This window comes from Eublepharis macularius, chromosome 4, assembly GCF_028583425.1.
Source record: "Eublepharis macularius isolate TG4126 chromosome 4, MPM_Emac_v1.0, whole genome shotgun sequence".
Classification (NCBI taxonomy): Eukaryota; Metazoa; Chordata; class Lepidosauria; order Squamata; family Eublepharidae; genus Eublepharis; species Eublepharis macularius.
Window position 1 is genome coordinate 33,058,973 of NC_072793.1, and position 22,303 is coordinate 33,081,275.

General features: G+C 48.2%; 1 protein-coding gene across 8 annotated transcripts in view; it reads left to right on the forward strand.

Moving 5' to 3' along the window:
* The first annotated feature begins 58 nt into the window (after window positions 1–58).
* The window catches only part of LOC129328396 (uncharacterized), a 46,859-nt gene continuing 24,614 nt past the window's right edge, over window positions 59–22,303 (forward strand). For 2 of the 8 annotated variants that reach the window (XR_008596872.1, XR_008596873.1), the window contains exons 1-5: window positions 12,282–12,676; window positions 17,747–17,854; window positions 19,640–19,715; window positions 20,380–20,536; window positions 21,254–21,299. Coding sequence is in view for 6 of the 8 variants with exons in the window: in XM_054977435.1 (XP_054833410.1) it covers window positions 12,640–12,676; window positions 17,747–17,854; window positions 19,640–19,715; window positions 20,380–20,536; window positions 21,254–21,299 (424 nt within the window). In the remaining 2 variants the exon portion in view is untranslated. Of the gene's footprint in view, window positions 284–12,281; window positions 12,677–17,746; window positions 17,855–19,639; window positions 19,716–20,379; window positions 20,537–21,253; window positions 21,300–22,303 lie in introns of those variants that run through there. The other 6 variants (XM_054977435.1, XM_054977439.1, XM_054977433.1 and 3 more) reach the window with 4 other exon arrangements.

Genomic DNA, 22,303 nt, shown 5'->3' on the forward strand with positions numbered 1-22,303 from the left:
TGCCGCCTCTCCATGTGCGTCGCCCTCTCCGCCCCTCGCTTCCTGTCCCAAGATGGCATCGTCGCCGCGCCCCTGGATTTTCTCCGCTGTTGTCTAGGCTCCCTTTAAACCTTTCCCGAAGGCTTTTCTTCGACACGTGTCTATGTCGAGACCTTAGGGAAGTTCTGAGAGGCTCCGCCACTTCCACGGGACCAACATGCTAGTGTAGGAGGAAATGATGATCGGCTGTACCCGAAAGTCACAGAATGGAGTAGATGCGAGATTGTGCACTGCGCTGCCGAGGGTGGAGTACCAACTTTTTATGCTACCCGTTTTTTAACTGTTTAATTTTACACTGTTTATATTTAATTGTCATACTGTGCACCGTATTGTATTCTGATTTGGTTCTGATTGGCTCTGCGCGGACAATCAATCAATCAATAAATGTTGCCTTCCCAGACCTTGCACTGTATCTGTTCATCGTGAATGTGTTTATTTACGTTGTTTACATCCTTCTCTCCCATTTTATCCTCAGAACAAGTAGGGTTGCCAGCTCCGGGTTAGGAAATTCCTGGAGTTTTTTTGGGGGGGAGGGGGGGAGCCTAGACAGGGCAGGGCTTGAGGAGGATAGCAGGGTTAGTGAGGTATATTGCCATAGAATTCACTCTTCAAAGCAGCCATTTTCTCCAGGGATCTGATGTCTGTGGCCTGGAGATCAGTTGTAATTCCGGGAGATCTCCAGCCACTACCTGGCAACCCTAGAGATAGGGTAGGCTGTGAGTGTTTGTGACTATCCCAAGGTTAACAAGAAAGCCAGGAACAGGCCCACACTGGCCTGTTCCTTTAAAATGGCAACAGTGAGTGGAAACTGAAAGGTGTGTTCCTTACAGGGCCCTGACACAAACTGAAGCTCCAAAAGGATGCAAGAAGCACCATCTTCCTCTCCTCTGTTTGAGCCCTCAGTGTTGGCTCAAGAGTGTTGCTTTCAAATCCCTACCCTGCCATGAACCTCTCTTGAGCCAGTGCCTCTTTCTTCACATCTACCTCACAGGTTTGTTGTGAGAATAAAACATAGAGAACTATTTATGTTGCCCTGGGCACCTTAGAGGGAACAATGAGGTTAAAAATTAAATCAATAAATTAGTACAACCAAACATGAGAAAGTAAATCTTTACTTTTCCTCGGAATCAGAAGTTTCTTATGTGACGTACCCACAGCACTCTATTGCTTCTTATATATTGCCTTAACAATTTTACTTGTATTCTAATCTTGGGAACATTTTGTTTGCACATGCCTTTAGGATGATTTGACTCCTGACAGGAAGTATTTTGCCCTGTAAATCATGGGGTGAACTAGGATAAACATATATTTTTAAATAAAAAATTCTGTCATGCAATCTAGGGTTCTTTAGAACAGCATGGAGTTACCAGATTTCATTATATTATTAAATATGTGATTTTATAGTAATAAATTTAAGCATCTTTCTAGGAAACAAACATTCTTGTCATTTAGAGTTGCAGAATATGCAGCCATAAATACAGATTCTAGAACCTAAGTTCAAAATGTATCTATATTGTAAAAACATGATTTTGTCCAATTTTATATAAGGAATTGACTTCAAAAAGCTGCCTCTCTATTGCTCTCTAGACCAATTTCTGCAGAAACACCCAGTGTGTGTTATATCCCTCAAACCCAGATTGTAAATAAACTAACCAATTTCTACCCCAATTGGGAACACTTTTATCTGATAGTAAGGTCTGTTTATTTTAGCAGCACTTACTTTCCAAATGACCTTAGTTTTGAAATGTTAATAATAGCATGCTAAACCATGGTGAATGAGTATAGGGCTTTCCTCATTTGCAAAAGAATTTCTCTTATTCTCTGCTAATAATCTTAAATGCCATTGTTGGGCAGCATCACATGTCTGTTTGTAACATAGCAGATGATATTTATGCTAGGAGCTCAATTGTGGTGAGTCAGGAGTCAGAATGAGGTTTTCCTCATTTTGATGATCCAGTTGGACACTCATTTGTATAATACTAATTAGGTCATTGCTACTCATCAGGGTTCAGTGTGTGAAGAAATCAAGGAAGACAAAAAAAACCCATGATATGCCTCTGTGCTCCAAATCAGAAGGGTAGCTAATGATTAATTCCAGAGGGATAGCTGTGTTAGGCTGTTATAACAAAACCAAAAAGAAGCTTTGTGGAACTGCAAAAGCCATTACTTATTATAGCATAAACTTTTGTGGACTAGAAGCCACTTCATTAAATGCATGAAATTAGGGCCACGGTGTATGTTGGAATATAGCAATGCCTAGTAAATAAAGAAGAAGATATTGCAAGGGCTGCAAGCTCAGATAGACAGGACTATAGTGGGAGTACTTTTTTCTTAAGAACATTCCCCCTTTGTCAATCTGCAGAATGCTAGTCTTAAACTGTCCTTCTACAACTCTCCACACTCTCCCTCAAGCTAACTAGGAAGGTAGGATTCTCTTACCACTTTCCTATCCAGTTTCGTCAGTTCTAATACTAAAGCTTTTGTTAATCTTAAATTAGTTCAGTGTCCTGATGGCTGCAAAAGCACTTTGCCAGCAGTGTATACAGGCAGTGTGTGTGCACCTTTTAGACCCTTGCAGTTGGTTTTAGCAAATCCATCCTGTTGTCATTGTTTTTAGGCTGTGGTTTTAGAGGCTTTTTTGATATTTGGGTTTGTATCATTTTAATCTTATGTATTTCATGATGTTTTATTTTTTGTTGTTTTTATTCATATTTTATTGGTTTTATATTGTTTATATTGTTGGTTTTTATATTGTTTTTATTATTTCTGTAAGGGCTTTGAATATTTTTATTTTATTTTTCAAAATTTATATCTTGCATTTCCACCCTCACAGGGACCACTAACAGCGCAATCCTATGGCCGGCCCCAACGCCGACGCGGCTGCACTGGTGGTGTGGCGGCGCCGCCGGGCCGGATCCTGTGCCAGCAAAGTGTGGCCGCAGCGGCGCCCGCAGCGGCGCAGAGATGCGATTTTGGAGAACCAGAAAGTGTTGTGGGCGGGTCTGATCCACGGCCGCCGCCAGGCGCAGCCAAAGGGCGCTGTTCCTGACAAGCGTCAGGGGGAGGGGCCAGGAAAGGCGCAGCCTATGGGCAGCACGCGATCCCGGCCAGGCCCCAGAGCAGCAGGCAAACCGCGCCCATGCTGGCAGACTGCCTCGGCTCGTGTGTCGGGCGGGGCTCGCAGTCGGGAAGGAGAGGGGTGGGCGTAGTCTGAGAAGCCTTTCCCCCGTTTGCCCAATGTAGCACCAAGTCCCTGGCGGCCGCGTCCAGAGAGGTTGGCATGGGACTGGCAGGCGCCCTGCCATGAGGAATCCAGGGCAGCAGCCAGTCTCTGGCAGCAGGGGACAGCCCCCCAGTGGCGCCGAAGGGGAGGGCTGGCGCCGGTTCCAGGCCAGGGTGCCATCCCTGCTCCTGGGCGACATGACTTGCCTGGACCGCTTCCGCCTGGACAGGGCAGCCATACAGGCTCTGTGCGAGGAGCTCGCGCCCGCCCTTCAGGGGCAAGCTGCGGCTCCCCGGGGCATCCCCGTCCTCCAGAGGGTCCTGCTGTCCCTCCGCTACCTTGCGACCGGCTCCTTCCAGGGAGTCATGGCTGAGGCCTTGGAGGTCTCCCAGTCATCCGCCAGCCGCTGCCTGCATGCCTTCCTGGACGCCCTAGTTGGTCGGATCCGCGAGCACATCCACTTTCCCACCTCGGAGGCAGAGTTGGCACCCATCCGGGCTGGCTTCTCCTCCTTTGCAGGCTTCCCCAATGTGATTGGAGCAGTCGACTGCACGCATGTGGCCATATGCGCTCCCAGAGAGGAGCCGCAGGTCTACAGGAATCGGCACCGGTTCTACAGTATCAACGTCCAGGCAGCCTGTGACCACCAGGGGATCTTCACGGACCTCGTTGCCAAGTTCCCGGGAAGCGTCCACGACGCACAGATCTTCACCACCTCCGGCCTGAACAGGCTCCTGTCATCATGGCCTGAGGGGAGAGGCTGGCTCCTAGGTCAGGAGTTGGTGGGGGAGCTGTGAGGGGACGGGGATGGGAAGGGAGATCCTAACTCCGCCTCCCCTTGCAGGTGACCGTGGCTATCCATTGCTGCCTTACCTCCTGACGCCATACCCTGCGGATGAGCCCGCCGACAGAGCCAACTACAACCAGGCCCACCGGCGCACGAGGATGGTGATCGAACGTGCTTTCGGTCAGCTAAAAATGCGCTTCAGATGCCTCCATCACACGGGCGGCCGCCTGGCCATGCAGCCGTTCACCGTCGCCAAGCTCGTGGCTGCCTGTGTCATGCTGCACAATATTGCCGTGCGCCAGCAGCTCCCCTTGCCAGCCACAGAGGGCCCAGGCGAGGACCCCTGGCTGCCGCCCGCCGGTCGCCTTTCTCCTGACGCCCCTGCAGAGCCCCAGGAGCATGACCGAGCTGTGCGAGACAGGGTCGCGGAGCACCTGTGGCATGCTGCGCGCTGAGGGCCATGCCTGGCCATGGGGGCCTCGGCCGGCCAAACACTCGCCCTTTACGCCCCTATGGTGTCCCAGGCGGCCCCTCCGAGTCCCCGCTCCCTCAACCCCTGCATGTAGAGAGCATGGGAAAGCCGCCCCGGCCAGCAGCCACCGCCCCCCATGGACGGGCTGCACGGGAAAAGCGGTTAATGAACTTGGCTTTATTCCCAATCGATTCCAGGGCTGCATCAGGCGCCCAGAGAGCAGCTTGCCAACCCAGAACCCCGGCCTCAGCAGCCAGGAGGGTGAGGGCTAGGTAGCGCGTCGGAGCAGGGGGAGGCCAGCGGCCCCGCCACGGCATCCCCGTTACAGAGCAGGGGCCCGGCTGGGGTCCAAGATGCCTGTGCCTGGGATGGCATATCGGCAGCTGCCCGGCCGTCTGCGGGGACGGGCTCCAGCTTCGGCCGCTTCCTGCCAGGCCCCTCCACTGGGTCACCCTCTGGGTCTTCAGCGGGTGGCGGGTAGCGGGGTGGAGACCAGGCGGTGAAGCCCCTCCCAAGTTCCTCCTCATCTGGCGAGGGGCTCCGGGCGGGCGCCGCTGTGGGGGCAAGAGGTGGGGGATGGGAGCGTCAGGGCCCCTGTGGGCTCTGGGGTTGTTGTCGCGGCCGCAGGCCGCCCCACCCCACATGCCCGTGCCCCTCCTGTTGGCGAGACTCACATGGTGCCGCTGCCCGCGCCTGCTGGAATGCCCCGTGAACCCGGTCCATGGCAGCCATCCACCTGTCATTGATGGTCCCTGCAGAGGGGGGAGAGAGGGAGGGGGGGCACCCGTTGGTGGCAGCCCGGCATCTGCTGCAAGCACCTGCAACCTGCGCCTCGACGGAAGTGGCTGGGACGCCTCCGGGCCCTTATGGCCTGCCCTCTGTGGCAGCGGAGGAGGCTCCCTGGATGGCGCCGAGGACCCTGACTTACTGCGCACAGGGCCCGCAGCCACCTCCTCTTCCAGGAGGTCATGCTCCACCTCGCACAGCGCCGTGTCTAGCCACGCTCGTATGAGGTGGGCCTCCTCCGCACGGCCAGGGAAGAGCTCCTCCAGGTAAACTGGCCGCGCAGTCATCGCACCCTCATCTGCCAGGAGGTCATTCCCGGCAGCCTTGGCAATGAGCTGGGCCCCGAGCCTGGCCGCCCACTGCTCCCGCCACCCGTCGCCCTCCATGCAGCCGGGACCGCTGTGGGTATAGTGTTTCTGTGCTGCCCACCGAACTACACCGCCCGCCGGCATGACCTTGGAGGGTCTGAGATGTAACAATTCCCTATCTTCTGTCTGGCATCTGCATAGTTCATGGATAGGTTCAGCACAGGCCCCCCCCCCGTCTCAGACCTGTGGGTTGGAGGGGAGGGGGCCGTGGTGGTTGGCTTCCTATGGCCCCAGGGCCCTCTTCCCTTGCGGGGATGCTGTGCTGCTCAAGTGCATCCTTGCGGGACGTGAACCCTTGGGCCTGGCTGTACGTTGCGCCGTGGGACTGGGAATAAAGCTCATCTACACATGGACCCGTGTCTGCCTGCGATACTTTGGTGAACTGCCAGCCATATCCTGCCCTGGCACCATGAGCGCATGACCAGGCCCGCGGTGACAGCGCATCCCTTCCAAGGGGGGGGGGGCTTAGGATGCACAAGGACTGGCCAGGGGCCGCTCTGGCATGTCTTCCATATTGCCCTAACGCACCTGCCCTGCCTGGCATGCCGCCCTGAGCTGGGGCAGTCACGCAACCTGCCATCGGGGGGCCCTCCCGGGCCTGAGGTGGCCACCCAGCCTGCATGGCCCGGCCGGGGAAGGGGCACGCTGTGGCAGCCAGCCGGGAGGCCTCGGGCTCCCGCATTTTAGCCACTTTGCGCAGCTGATGCGCTCTTCCACTGCCCCTGTGGGCGGGGCCAGCGGCCTTCCCTGCAGGATTGGCGGGGCTGGCAGCCTCGGAGTGGTTCCCCCCCCCCCGGCAGGGCAACGCGAGTGGCCACAATTGCTGAACGCAGGAGACGGCGCCGAGCCAGGGCGGAGCCACGCGCAGCCTCGGACACACCCCACCCCTCCCAACAACCATGGCCTGTTGGCGTGGGAGGCTGGCAACTGCTCCACGGGATTGGATGCGAGGCAGGACGCCCTGGGGTGGAATGACCAATGGGGCTGCTGCAGACGCCCGAGGGGCTGGACCCACTCTGGGAGGCGGCTGCTCATGGGACTGTGTTGCTGGGGCTGCGGCTGCGATGGGGGCGACCCTCCCCAGGCGCGCGAGACCTCCTGCCCGGGATATGGCATCCGCCTGCCACCACCCTGGATTCTCCATTGGTGGGGGCTAGGATTCCAGCGAGCGGACCGTTTCCCCTGCCATCTCCCGCTCCCTTGCAGCGGCAGCTCGCACCACCCTCTCCCTTGCTTATCGGGGGCCAGCTATTCTCCCCACCGGGGATTGATCCCTCTCCCCGCTCACATGCCCCGCCCCAACCCTCTACCTGGCCATAGATGCAGGGGGGTTAGCCGTGTTAGCCTGTGGTAGCGAATTCAAAAAGGGTCCCATAGCACCTTTAAAACTATCCAATTTTATTGTGGCATAGGCTTCTGAGAATCAAGTTCTCTTCGGCAGATGGGTGGTACAGACACTGGTCAAATACAGAGGAGGAGGGGGGGAGGAGGAGGGAGGGAGGGGGCGGGGAGGCAAGACGGGGTGTGTCGGATACATTTGTGGCAATGTGCAGGTGGGGAGATGTGACGGGAGTGTTGGGGGAGGGGCAGAGGACGAAGTCAGACTCGCAGACACAGAAAACAGTTGTTGTACATCTCGTTTTATTGCACTGGAAAGAGCGGGCTTGCGTTTAGGCTGGCGAGGGAGCCGGAGCATTCCACACAGCCCTCCTTCCCGCTCGGAGGGGCGGGGCTGGGATGCAGGCCGCGGCGCGACGGTGCTTCCTGGGCTGCAGCCAACCGTCCGTCAGAGATGTTTGGGGAGGGCGGGGCGCGGGGGAGCAGCCATGCCCTGGACGTGCCTGTGGGGGAAAAAGACACGTGTGGGCTTTGCCTCGTTCCACTGGCAAGGCAAGCCCCACACTCCGCCATCCGGGGGGGGGGTTGCACATGGTCGAGGGCAGCAGCTGATGCATGACGGTCTGGTGAGGATGCACTCGGCCTTGGCAAGCCTTTACCTTTAAGGGAGAGAATGAGCTGGTCACAACAAACACCTGGCCACATGTGGTTTTCGAGGCGCCTGCCTCTGAGGCAGCCAGGGGCGGGCATGGTTGCCCCCCACCCCTGCTGGGCCTCACCCAAAGCGGCAAGTGAGCGGGTGGGTTCAGGTGAATGGGCGGTTTGCACTAATCTGCGGAATGCCCCCCCACCTCCTCCTTACCTGTCAGCGCTCTGTCGGTCATCACCAGGTGGGAGCGCAAGAGTCAGGGCACCTGCAAGGAAACGGGAGAGCATGCGGTTAATTTGCAAAGTGTCATTCCCTTCTGCCACGGAAGGGTTAGTTTGTTTGTGCTTAGTTAGAAGCAACTAGCATGCATCAGTTAGCTGTGGAGTCATTCTTTCTATCACGGTAGAAAGAGAGTTAGGCAGTTAGGCACCTCTTCCCCTTTATGCGAAGTTCCCCCAGTTTTTCGCAAAGTCCCCTGAGTGCATTCTGCGCCTGCCAATGTGAATGCCCTCAGCCCGTTTCGGTTTTCAAAGGGGCAATGCCACTCAGCAGACGGGCAGAGCCTCCGGCCGAGTGCTCACTTACCTGGGGGTTTGGGCGGCGCTGGCCGGATGTTTTGTAGGGCGCGGTCGCAGGTGATTGGGTGCAGAGAGGGGGGCTCGTCCATGCCGGGCGCGCACGCTGATTGGTCCCCGGGATAGTTCTCATCCTATGCTCCTTCGGGCCATAGGGGCGGGGCGAGGCGCTCAGAGAGGGGGCTGATTTTTCGCCGTTCCATGGACGCCTATGGGCTACGCCTTCTTTTTCCGTGGCGTAGCTTTTTTGCGCCGCTGTGGGCGTTCCCGCTTCTGGAGGAGCTTAGGGAGCGGACTAACTCCGACCCCGCCTTGCTCCCCGCCCCCCCCTGCGTCGGCGAAGGGCTCTACGCCACTTCTGCGCCGCCGCCCGGGCGCCTGTGGCTTGCACCGGTGCTGGCCCGCCGGCGGGCCAGCGCCGCGTCCCAGCGCGAGCGGAAGGCCACTTACGCGGGCGTACGGGCTAGATGCGCCCTCGCAAGCCTAAGTTCGGTTCCTGTTCACTTTCCGTGCCCTTCTTAGGATTGGGCTGCCCAGAGGCTAACAAATTAACATGCATAGTAAAATCACATTTTAATACAATTAAAACCAAAAAAAGAATAGAAACGTATAATTAAAATACATACAAAGACATAAAACAACAATTAAAACATTGGGCAAGAAGGAGGGATCTGTTGGATAGACAAATTTCCCTGGGGAGAGAGTTCCAGAGTTTTGGTGCTATGACCAAGAAGGCTTTCTCCCAGGTTGTGACCCACCAAATCTCAGAAGGTGGGGGCACCTGAAGAAAGGCCTCTGAAGATTACTATAGTGGTTGGGTAGGTTCATAAGGGTATAGGAGGTCCTTCAGATATGTTAATCCCAAACAATATAGGGCTATAAAGGTCAACCTCAGCACCCTAAATTGTGCTCGGAAACAAACTGGGAACCAATGTAGATAGACCAGTTCTGGAGTGATATGGTCCCTAGGATGCATTCGAGAGCGGAACCACAAGTGACAAAAGGCACAGATTGGACACTTGTCAGCTTCCCTCAAGTTTTGGCGGGAAATGTAGGCAGCTTGGCGGAATGTTGGACAAGTGACAGTTGAAAAGTCCATTGGACAGCAGTCAGAGAGCCAAGCTGCAAGACTAGGATGCCTACATTTCCCATCACAACTTGAGGGAAGCTGACAAGTGTCCAACCTGTGCCTTTTGTCACTTGTAGTTCCGCTCCTAGTCAACATCTTCACTGCAACATTCTGCACCAACTGAAGTTTCCAAACACTGCTCAAGGGCAGCCCCATGTACAGAACACTGTAGCTATCTAATCTAGATCGAACACAGGTATGCACTACAGTGTCCAGATCTTTTCTGCCCAGGAAAGGCTGAAGCTGGCTAACCAGTCAACACTGGTAAAAGGCACTCCTGGCCATACCTGTAACCTGCTTAGCCAGCAGTAAGCCTCAGTCCAAAAGCATCCGCAGACTACGGACCTGTTTTTTCAAGGAGAGTGCAATCCCATCTTGAACAGGTGACATCTTAAATCCCAGGTTAGAACTTCTGCTCACCAGTAGCACTTCTGTCTTGTTGGGATTAAGCTTCATATAATTAATAACATAAGCTGCATATAATTTTGTCTTAAAATTGCAGTCTTATCAATTAATAATGTGCTGGTATTGTACCTCCAAAAAGATGGCAATAATATCTTCATCGAAATCTCCCCTATGCTGGAAAAAGTGTGGAGAGATAGGCACATACGCCCACTGCTGGTCGAAATGTAAATATGTAGAAAACTGGAGAGATAACCTTGAAATATCAAATATATAACTGGATAATATACAATTCCATTGAGACCTGAACTAATCTTCCTAGACCAATGGTAAAGTACTAAAATTCCAAAAATCAGACGGGACCTAATAACTACTAAATGGCAGCCAAAACAGCAATAGCCTTAAGGTGGAAATCACCAAAATCTCTCACACTGACAAACTGGTATTCAAAGCTTTGGGATCATTACATTATTGAAAAAATCACAAATGGTATTCAACAAACCAATCTGTTTCCCAGAACTACAGGATTTACTGAAAAATGGTTCCCCTTCTTTGAACACATCACCAAAAATGATGTACAACCAACTAATCGATCTTATCAGTTGCTGTTCATCTCATATAACTCTAGACACCTGAATTCATTCTACTCATATTTTTGAAAACTCTACAAATTAATTAAAACCATCAATCCACAAGGCTTATCTGAAAATGGAGAGAACATTATAATACAATGGACAACTAAAGAGATATGTAACAGTACTAACAATATAACATTGTGCTTTAATATGATTGATTTTATTGTTGTATCTGTTATTGTAAAATTGATAAAGTATTTTTAAAAATATTTACGTAGAGAGGCGGGATATAAATATTTCAAAGACATAAGAGTACAAATTGATGAATAAATGCACAGTGCACAAATTATATACAGTGACTTTATGTATACTATATATATTTGTAATGCAAGTAGATAGTGGTCTTTGACATCTACTTAGAGCATTTCAGTGGTAGAGCATTAGCTTTGCATACAGAAAGCCCCAGGTTCGATCCCTGACATCTCCAGTTAGAATGGTCCAGACATTGGCTGATGTGAAAGACTTCAGCTAGACACCCTGGGGAGTCTGTGCCAATCAGAGTAGTCAACACTGACCTTGATGGACAAGTGATCTGAATGGACAGAAGGCAGCTTCATGTTTTTTAAATCCACTCATTTCAATTTACCAGAAAGTAGTTGATGGATTTGCCTGATATCAACAATAGAACCTGGGAAAGGGGAGGGTTTAGCCCCCCCAGACCCATTTTGGATCTGATAGGAGGTCTGATAGGATATGATCATTCCATCCTGGGTAATCAAATCCCCCCCCCCCAAAAAAAACAGTGATCTGAAAGGGCTTCAAAACAGCCTAACTTTTTAAAAAGCAAAAACGTACCCTTTAAGAATAGTCTATCCAGCTCATAGGACAACAAAGCTCAAGGGCAAATGAGTATGGTTTGTCAAAGAACTCAGGCAGCCTGTCTTTGGGAGAATATTTTGGGGTGCCCCAGTCACTGTAGGCATAAATTTGTCAAATTTACATACCACTTATTATGACTGTTCACACCCAGAAGGAAGCATCACTGTCTTCCTTCACACGTGCGCTGGTGTCATAAGAGTTCACTCCTTGCTTCAAATCGCAGCATAAGTAGGAAATGGTTGGTTTGAGCAGAGAACACTGTTCCAAAAGTAGGATCGGGAAAGATGCCTTCTGGGCGTACCAAATCAATGAGCTATGCTCTTGAGGAGCATTCCTGGTCCTGAACAAGCCCATCCTATTGCTTAAAGCCATTAGGAACTAACTTTGCATTATATCCTATAGGAGAACGAGCTCCATTCTTGGCGCTTTTGTTTCGGGACTTGTTGCAAGGGCTAAAGTATCAATGTTCCAAAACTAGCGAAGTAGCCCAAAATAGGGAGGAGAAGGGATATCCCGTATCTGATCGCTGTCTGTAAGGCTGCTTCCACACACGTTGAATAATGCACTTTCAATGCACTTTAGCAATCCTTTGGAAGTGGATTTTTTGTTCCACCCATGGCTGCTTCCACACACATTGGATAATCCACTTTCAATACGCTTTAGTGAACATTTGGAATTGCTTTTCCATGGCCGTTTCCACATGCTGTTAAAGAGACTGTCTACTTACTGAAGGCTGGTGTTTTTTTTCAGATTCCGGATGCCTCCGATTTGAAATCGGAAGCAGGCAGTTTGTCTTGCGTCTAATCAGCGTCTTTTCTGAGACCGGGATTTCCCGCTCTTTCTTGTGCCGGGTCAAGGACGCTGATCAGACACAAGACAAACTGCCTGCTTCCTATTTGAAATCGGAGGCATATGGAATCTGTAAAAAAAACGCCAGCCTTCAGTAAGTAGACCATCTCTTTAACAGCATGTGGAAACGGCCCATGTGTGGAACAAAAAATCCTTCTAAAGGACTGCGAAAGTGCATTGAAAGTGCATTATTCAACGTGTGTGGAAATGGCCATGGAAAAGCAGTTCCAAATTTTCACTAAAAAGAGTATTGAAAGTGGCTCATCCAACGTGTGTGGAAGCAGCCTGTAAGTCTTTTCTAGATAAAACGAATTACATATATGGGATACACTAATATTTCCTGTCCCTAAGCAAAGCAGTTTGTTTTCTCCCTGCCTGCCCCTCCGATCTTGCCCCCTTTCCCTGCTCCCTGCTTGCTAAGAAAAAAGCCACCTCCCACAATGCTGCTTCATGTTTGCGGAAGGGAGTCGCTTGCGGCCGGATTCCACTGGGTGGAGACACTGGAGCTCGCGTCGAGAAGCGGCCGCTGCTGTTGAAGGAAAAGCTGAGCGAGGCAAAGGAGCGCAGCATGAGTGGGAAAGAGCCGCTGCTGGGAACCCTGAAAGGTGAGAGGGTGGAAGTGTGGGGCTGAGCGGCAGATCCGTGGAAGGAGAGAGGAATTCAAGGCGCCGGGTGAAAGGAGGCCAGAGATCTGTTCTGGTTATGTGGCTTCTTAGGAACATAGGATTTTGGGAGGCAAGTGGAGCTATCCTAATTCTGTACCCAGTTGCCAAGGGGAAGAAATGTGCTACGCAGATGTGAGGTTGGAGGGGATCTGTTCTGTGACAAACTCGGAGAACAGGCTAGATCTAGGATGGCCAGCTCCAAGTTGGGAAATTCCTAAAGATCTGGGGGGTGAAACCTGGAGAAGGTGGGCTTTGGGGAGGGAAAGGACCTGGGCATGGCAGAATTCCATACAGTCCACCCCCCAAAGTAGCCATTTTCTCCAGGTGAACTGATCTCTGTGGCCTGGAGACCAGTTGTGATTCTGGGAGATCTCCAGTCACTACCAAGAGGCTGGCAACCCTAGCTAGATCTAAACCCCCCTTTTTTTTAACTCAAGAGATTCATGCCATTTAAATGGAACTCACATGGCATCCAGTGAGCTTCTTGTGCCCACTTTAATGGTGTGTGGGATCTCAGAACGTGCGGCTCCAAACATGCACGTTTTTGAAGCACTTTTCCTTTTATGCAGGGACTTAACACCCAAGTAACAAATCTATGATGGGATGGTTGGATACTATGATGACAGCAGCATATATGTTGCTGGATGTAATTTGGGGGCAGTTTCCCTGCAGAATTCTTATATTAGAGGATTCTTGGGGGATTCAGGCACGAACTGCGCAGAGTCATAACTTTGCCACCCTTAACTCAGCTCTCCCTCAAAATGTTCTCCTACCTAATTACTATCTACTATCTAACAGAGAAAAGAAGAAAAATGTAACCAGAGGAAACCTTCCTTCCTTATTGCCATGTTTGTTCAAGATAATAAAATTACACCTTTTGTTGGGGCACCTTCTAGGGGAAAGTATGCAAGCCACAGAACTCTGCAGAGAGAGCACTTTTCTGCAAAGTAGAAAAGTTAATAAAGAACTCCACATTTGTTCAAAACGAGTATTTTTCTATAGAATAGTTTTCTACTTAAAATAAAACCTTCATACACTAGACGGCTGTAAACAATAAGAAACTGAGACGGGTGAGGGGGAAGGGCACAGACTGTTCTAAAGTCTGAAATCGTACAAGTTTAATACTTTTAGTTTTCCGGCTCACAAAAGACTTGTTGGACATTGTCCTGAAAGGGAACAGGTTTAATTATTTTTTAATGGCAAAACTATGAACAAAATAAAACGATGATGGTTTTAGGTGCAACTACCTCATAGTCCAAAACGTAGAACATAATGGATATCCCTTTTCCAAAACACCCATTGCTTCAAAACTCTGTAAGCAGAACCCCGTGGCACCCTAACATCTAATCAATTTATCACGGTGTGAGCTTTTGTAGGAAAGAACCTTTTTCATTAGATAGCAATGACGTCTCCCCTCTCAGGTTAAATTATTTTTACTTCAAAATGATCCTGTTTCTGAGCACACACCCCTTCCTCCATTTATCATTATTTTAGTTTTAAATGTAAATGTTTTTAATCTGCTATTGTAAGCTGCCTTGAACCATAAGGAAAGGCAGTGTAAAATGTTAAAATAAAATAAAAATAGATATTAGTTTAACCAAGATATGTCTAGAATAGGTGCATTTTTAGTGCAAGTAAGATGCGTGCATCACATCTTATTTTACAGGAGGTTAGAGGAATGCAGAATTCACTGCGGTTAAATACGGGTGGTAAAACCAAACCCTTGTTGCAAGGACAATCAAAATGCCATCAAAGAGTGAGCAATCTTTGGAGTTCCTCCTGAACTTTCCATCATTCGTTCAAAAAAAAAACAAAATGGGAGGAAGTAAGATTTGTTTACACTTATTTTTAGTCACTTTTTTCACAAAAACTAAAGGGGGATTACACAGTGAGGTTCAATACAATCAACAGCTGGAGCATTCAGCAAACAATACAATAGGGTAGAGTTATAAAAACAAGCAGAAATCTGATACAGAGCAGAAACAATGGCCGTTTCCGCACAGCCTTATAGGAATGGCCCACTCATGGAACGCTGGCAGCTTTCCCCCAGGAATCCAGAGATGTCTCCGCTTGCAAACAGTTGCAGGCTGTTTGGTTTCTGTTTTTCGGTGCCTTTTTGGGGACCACAGGAAAGTGCAGTCTCAGAAAAGGCGCTGAAAAAACAGAAACCAAACAACCTGCAACTGTTTTGCAAACGGAGACGTCTGGATTCCTGGGGGAAAGCTGCTAGCATTCTGTGAGTGAGCCGTTCCTATAAGGATATGTGGAAACAGCCAATGTTGAAACGAAACATAAGCAATTTGACATAACATAATAAATGACAGTAACAGTAGTATAGTTTACAGTCCCTATCTCTTTATCGAAGCATGTCTTTGAACCATTATTCCTATTACCTGTGCAAGAAAGGCCTCCTGAATAATCCAGTTTTGGGCCTGGTGAAGAACCGCTGGCCGGCACTTTGTAGAATCTTAAAATGCTATAGAGGATGTCTTACAGAGGTCATTGAATTAGTCGGTGCTGGATGGAGAATAGTTTTTAAAACATATCAAAGGCTGGTGGGATAGAGAAGCAAAAAATTTGCCACTTTCACTTTTACCTTGAGAATGTAACAGTAATTTTTTGGTTTCCCCATTCTAGAAGCCTTCAGTACATTTTGAAACCTTTGGCATCCTGCCCATATAATCCAGTTAAAATCAAAACAACATATGCCACATAATGCACCAGAAGATCACAGTGCTTTTGTAAATCAAACTTCTCATGTGCCTGTTCAAAAATCTGGTTCAAGAGTTTTGTGAACTGTCATTTCTTTTTTTAAAAAAAAAATACTCACCAATAATGGGAAAAGGGCTGAAAAGTGCTTAAAGTGGAACCTATCATTTTAGGCTTAAGTTTGCAACGTGTCCTGCATATTGTTTTTAGATTAGTTGCAGACTAGCCTCTTTTCTGTCATCCCCTGATATGCCTCCCTTGGCTATTTCTTTCATCCAGCCTGATGTAGAGTTCCTGGGAATTCAAATCTTGCTCACCATTTTCTAATATTTTAGTTGGTCCTAATAAAAAAGTGCAAATTAATAGTAAATAACATTATACTACTTCCTTATTCCGATGGATTTACAGTACATTTTGCACATGTTGGCACAGAAGGGTGGAGCATAAAATTCCAAGAGAACAATCAATATTTGCAGAACCCAGCCCAGTGTAATGCATTCAGGAGTGGGTAGGTGACTTTCCGTGCAATCCTAAGCAGAATTGCACCCTTTTCAGTCCTTTGATGTCAATGGATTGCACTGTTTGTCACTTTTATTTGTTTGCACTGTTTGTCACTTTTATTTGTTTGCACTGTTTGTCACTTTTATTTGTTTGTTTATTGCTCAGCTCTTGTCCTCCAAAATGGGTTACAAGCAGGGCTTTTTTTCAGCTGGAACACAGTGAAACGGAGTTCCGGAGCCTCTTGAAAATGGTCACATGGCTGGTGGCCCCGCCCCCTGATCTCCAGACGGAGGGGAGTTTAGACTGCCCTCTGCGCCGCTGAGCGGTGCAGAGGGCAATCTAAACTCCCCTTTGTCTGGAGATCAGGGGACGGGGCCACCAGCCATGTGACTATTTTCTCCAAGGGCAACCCACTGAGTTCCACCACCTCTTTTCCCAGAAAAAAAGCCCTGGTTACAAGCATTAAACAGAAAACTGTTGGCACATTCGGCTTGTGAGATTCTCCTGTACAGGCCTTATTGAAGTGTGGGGGAGGGGGCATCCCTTCATTGCTGTGGGGCTTGCTCAGAAGGACATCCAGGTGGACTGGATTGTGCCCTATGCTATAAAACACCTTAACAGAAAAGTCTTAGAAAGGATGATATCTCACACTTTATAAGCAAAGGCCTCAACCCTCCCCCCCTATAAACTGAGAACTAGCCAAAGAAAATCCCATTGATTCATCAGTTTAAACTGTAAAAATAATTTTTAAAACTGTTTATAATGTAAGAAGGTAGCTAAATGTAGCTTAAAGGATGGCTGGAAGTAGGTAGCTCAAGTTAAATATCTATGGTTGTCCGCACTGGGGAATTGCAAAATTGTGGCACTACCAGAGAGAAAGTGCTCAAGAGATCTAATTTCCTGAGGATGAGCAATGGCTCATAGAAGGTAGTGATTCAACAGGGCATGCCACTCGAGATACTGCTGCCGCATCTGGAACTCAACTTAATGCCTTTTATCACCCCCACCCAGGAGCTAAAACTGAATATTCCTTCCCTCTTTGTTTCCCAGATACCTTTAAGCACAGCACTGGGAGCCCTGCATTCCCAGTAGGGCTTCCTGGATTCTTGAACATCTTGCAAGAGTTTGAACTCCAGGGAATGAGGAAGGAAGATTAGCTCTCTCCCCACCCCCCCACCCCAGTGGGGGCAAAATTTAATGCCTGAGGCCAGCACTTTATTTTCCCTCATGGTCACCTGATTGTATAGACAGTCAGCGAAATTCACATGGGAGAAGGTGCTTTTTTAGATTAGCTAGGCCCAAGCTGTCCAAGTATCTCATTCCCTGAAATAAATTGGCCAAGAAGCAACTGATCAAGGACAAAAGAAACATCCCTTCTGTGTCCCATTCCAGCCAATATGTTAGGACCCAGAATTCTGTACCGGCTAAAGCGTCTGGCCAGTTTTCAGGAGCAGTCCCAAGTAAAGCACATTACAGTAATTAATCCAAGAAGCAAATTGTTCCTTCTAGAAACAGAAGGGCATTTTAAAAAATCGCAATACCATTAATGTATACAGTTCTGGAAAGGGCCAACATTGAGGCTGATCCCTAACCTAAAGTGGTATACATGCCATCGCCCAGATAGCGATAGAAGTGTGCAGCCACTGAAGGCAAACTCAGTAGTCACCGTGATTCGGTTTAGAACTACAGTGTACAGAAGAAGAAGAAACAATTACAATAACAAAAATGAATAGATTTTTAATACTATTGCCAGTCTTTATTTTGAATGTAATGTTTGTTACGCGTTCTGTTTTCTCACAGTATGTATTCGCAGTCTTCAAGAAGGCAGTAGCCCTTGTACAGACACTTCCCCTCACATACACCCCTTTTGTGAGATCCTGGAAATGATCCTTCGGAAAGGAATAAAGCGTGAGTGATTGTCTTTGTGCCATGGGTGGATGTTATGTGGGCATATAGATGATTCGGCCAGAGTTGCTTGGAGAAGAGGGTAATAGCAGGACAGAAAAGGACAATTCAGCCTGTATGACCTGTTCAGCATAGGGTTTATTGATTTGGTGTAGTGGTTTAAGAGCGTGGGACTCTAATCTGGAGAGCCGGGTTTGATTCCCCACTCCTCTGCTTGAAGCCAGCTGGGTGACCTTGAGTCAGTCACAGCTCTTCCAGAGCTCTCTCAGCCCCACTCACCTCACAGGGTGTTTGTTGTTGTGGGGATAATAATGACATACTTTGCAAACTGCTCTGAGTGGGTGTTAAGTCATCCTGAAGGGAGGTATATAAATCGAATGTTATTATTATATGTTAAGGTGATCTGCATAGTGGCAAATCAGGAAGGCTGGAGGCTCCACACAGGTGTATAATCCATTGGCATGTAAACATAAAACTAGAATGGGGTGAGAGGAGCACCTTGAACTTGTTTTACTTTAATGTGCAAAGATAGGAGAGAGATTCTGTTCTGATTTCATTCTGTTCTGTCACCAGAAAACCCATGTTCTGTGACAGGAATAAAAGGGAGGCACTTCTGTAGTGCACACTGTTGCAGGGGTCTAGGACCTCCATCTTACCTGGTGTCTGAGAAGAAGTCCAAGGATACAGTGGTGGAGAGGGAGCCTAAGGCCCTGAGCAGCCTCCTTCATGCCTTATAACTCCAGACTTGTGCTTGGTGCAGATGGGGAAGCACCACAAAACACTGAGTGCAGTTGACTGCCCAATGCCACCCATTAAACCACGCCATTATCCTGGAGACCAGCCACAATGTTCTCAGCTAACAAGACTGGTTGTGGGCTCTGGGCTGGGCCAGAGGCTGGGGGCCAATGATGAATCAGAAGAGCCTTGCCTGAATATGAAAGGAAGAAAGGAATGGAGCTGCAGGACCTACAGGGGGAGCTATTTAAACCTTCGTAGGATTCCCCTGCAGCCTCTCATAGCCCTCCGAGAGGGAGATAAAGAGCTTTGAGGTTGGATGTATATCAGGGTTGGAAGAAGAAGAACCTGAGTGCAAGAACTCTCTTGCCTTTGGGACTGAGGCCCAGCGGTAAAGAGTGATGGTGGCCATGCCCTGAACAGACATACACATCTAACCTCTTTATCCCTCTTGGATTCTTCCTAACGAATGTCGATCTTTATATTTCTGCAGTGCAGAAGGATTCGATACCCTCGCAAAACTAATTCCTCGGGTCCCTTTAGTGAATCCGGTTAAAAATTGAAACGTTGATCATCAGACATAGCGTGTGTGAGAGCCTGAAGTGGCAAAAAAGGTCACCAATTGCAGCATGATGAACAGGGAAGGAGCGTGCATCCAGTTTGTCATGTATGCATCATCCATCTGTGCATGAGCATGGACTTCTTGCAGTCTGTGCAGACACTAAGTTTGTATACTGTAGAAAATTTTGACACCCACACAGCCTGTCATAGGCCTTTGTCTACGCACAGATTGTTGATCCATGCATTAAGAGAACCAGATGCTTCCCCCTCCTTAGTTGCCTCGCTGTGGTGGCAGCCAGCCACGTCACTTTGAACCTCCAGCAGTCTTTCCTGATGTAAATATGCTCTAATTTCCATTTCCTTGGAGCTAGTTTTGTGAGGCTACCATTACAGAAACATAAAAATAAAAATAAATAGTGGTGTTTGCTTGTGCAATATAATGGTCTTCTGCGTTTTCATTTTTGTCAAATAAACTCTTCTTGTCTTCTGCAGAACCAGTTCTAGGTTTCAAGAGGAGGGACTATTGGCATTGGATAGAACAGCTTCCTCACCAGGTGACCCATCGCAGGTAAGTGGTCTGCAGTAGCAGCTTGAGAGGCTGCAGAGATAAGAGGGAAGGAGAGCCAAAGTGGGGTAGTGGGTAGAGGGTTAAACGGTCTTGCTCCAAATCCCCATTTAGTCGTGAAGCTCACAGGCTGACCTGAATCCAGTCACTGTCTCTCAGCTTAACCTGTCTGACAGGATTGATGTGAGATAAAAGGACAAATAGAAACGGAGCTCACTGGGGGAAGGGTAGAACAAAAACACAAGAGACAAAAGAATCTTGATTTTCTGCTTCTTGTTTTCCTTTAACCTGTTACCCCAAGGTCTGTAAAGCATTGTCCTGAAGTTGTATCATAATTAGAAGAGCGCAGAATTTTTAATCAGCTCTGGAGCCCTTGTTTGTGTGCTTTGCCTTTTCTTTACCTCGTTTGAGGTTTACATAGTGGCCTTTGGTGGCCGGGGGTGGGGTGGGAATATTTTCCTTTAGAGCAGAATTTATTATTCCTATAATACTTAATGCTGACCCTGATGATGCTTTCAAGAAGGAATTGCAGGCGGCACGTGATTTTTCAGCCTGAATTGTAATCATCCCCATTTTGAGTGGAACTTAAACAATATACTTGTTTCGTTAAAGCAAACTGAAAAGACAAATGGAGTTCAGGGTAATGATGTCTTCTTTTTCCCTATAGTATGACCCGTCTGTCAATCATGATTGAGAAAACAAATTCTTGTGAGAAGGTGCTCAGGGTGCAAGGCAGAGGGCGGTACTTCCTGCGTCAGGCTTTGAATGGGAAGCTCCTAGCCGTGACTATTCAGCAGCTGGTCAGATCTCCCCGGCTGCTTGAGGTGGGAACATGAAATAATCCAGAGTAATTTGGGGAAAGAGGGAGGAAGTTAGAAGAATGAAAACATGCTTCATGTCTGTGTAAATTTACCTGGGACTTAAAGGCAATCTGAGGTCTTTGCTTAATGCCTGTTATATGTGTGATATGCCTATCTTAATATCCAAGTGGAGGGATTCTGCAAGTTTGAAGTCCAACTCGGTGTTTTTAACCATATCTAGGCTACAATAAACATGTTCTTCCTTAAATGCTTCAGTTTATCATTTTGATTTAGATGAAGAATCTACAGTGGTTCTTTAAATCTTGCCTTCTAGTCTAGCTGAGATCTTCGCCATTTTCACATGTCTTTCCCTCGTGGAAAATTGCGCAAAACTTATGGAACGACAGTGTCTTCGTGGCACGATTTCCCATCATGACTCCGTTTCGTGCTGTGATTTATGATGTCATTACGCCAGGAAACAGAGTCATGATGGGAAATCGTGCCATGAAGATGCCGTCGTTTGGTAAATTTTGCGCGATTTTCTATGAGGGGGAAAGACATGTGAAAACAGCCCTTCTAGTCTAGTTCTAGTCACCAATAGCACCCTAATCTCTAACAAGTCAGTTAATGTTCTACAGACATTCTGGTTTTCAGGAATCCCTTCTTTCTGATGCTTTTGTGACCAACTTATTTAAATTGTGCTAATTATGCCTTTTAACATAAACAAAAATCTGATTTCAGTGGTATGATCCAGTGACCTCCATCCTGGGCAATGAAGATTTTTTGGGTAAGATTTCCACACCGTATAGTGCTTTTGCACTATTTTGATCTACACTTTGAGAGAGACTTTTTAAAACAGCATTACAGCACTGAATGAGATTGTAACTCAGGCTAATGAAAAGAACCATGCTTTGATTTGTAATAGTCCAGCTACTGGGTTCTGGAATTTTGTACTGATGAATGACAAAATGCTACCAGATTTCAATGGCAGCATTCACTGCCCAAATTTATGCTGCACTTTGCTTCAGCAGAAAAACAGTAAGGGAAAAAAGGACCTTTGAACAATCTACATAAAGAAAGAGAGGATCATAAACAGTACAGTGAATGGAATACTAAAGTGTATGTACTTGTATATGTAAATTTACAGAAATGTAAAAAATATGGATAAAATCCAATCAATAATACGGAGAAAGTATAAACAAGGCAAATAAAATTACACCATTTGCAATATAACACAGAAGCTGAATTTTAGTTACAGTCAGGTTGGTAAGGCTGAATGTTGACTTCAGCTTCAAATTTTGGATTTTAGACTGTGACATCAAAAGCTAATTAGTTGAAATAACATTGAAGAGATAGATCATATGTGGCAGTTACTGGAGAACTGTCAGGCTCAGGCGTGCCCCGCCCTTCACGTGTCTCTTTCTGCCATGGTGGTGCTCACTCGCCGCCTGCCTGACATCTGCTTCTTGGCCTTTGGGTCTACTCCACCACTGTTGGCCCACTAGCCCCTCTTAGCTGCAGGGATATTGTCTCCTGAAGGTTTCAGAAGCAGGGTGATTGGGCCATGGGTACTTCCCAGAGGCCTCTCTACAACCCTGAGTAGACTGACCTCCACTCCAGAAACAAACCTCCTGCTCCTACACTCTCCTCTCAATCTCCTTCTTCCCTCCTCCACTTGTGGGTGGACCTCCCTTTTATCCCCTCACCATTCCCAGGCACCACCTCCTAGCCCCACCCCCCAACAGCTTAGCTGCTGCCCTGGCTGCCTTAGGTAGCCATAGCTGTGCCTGT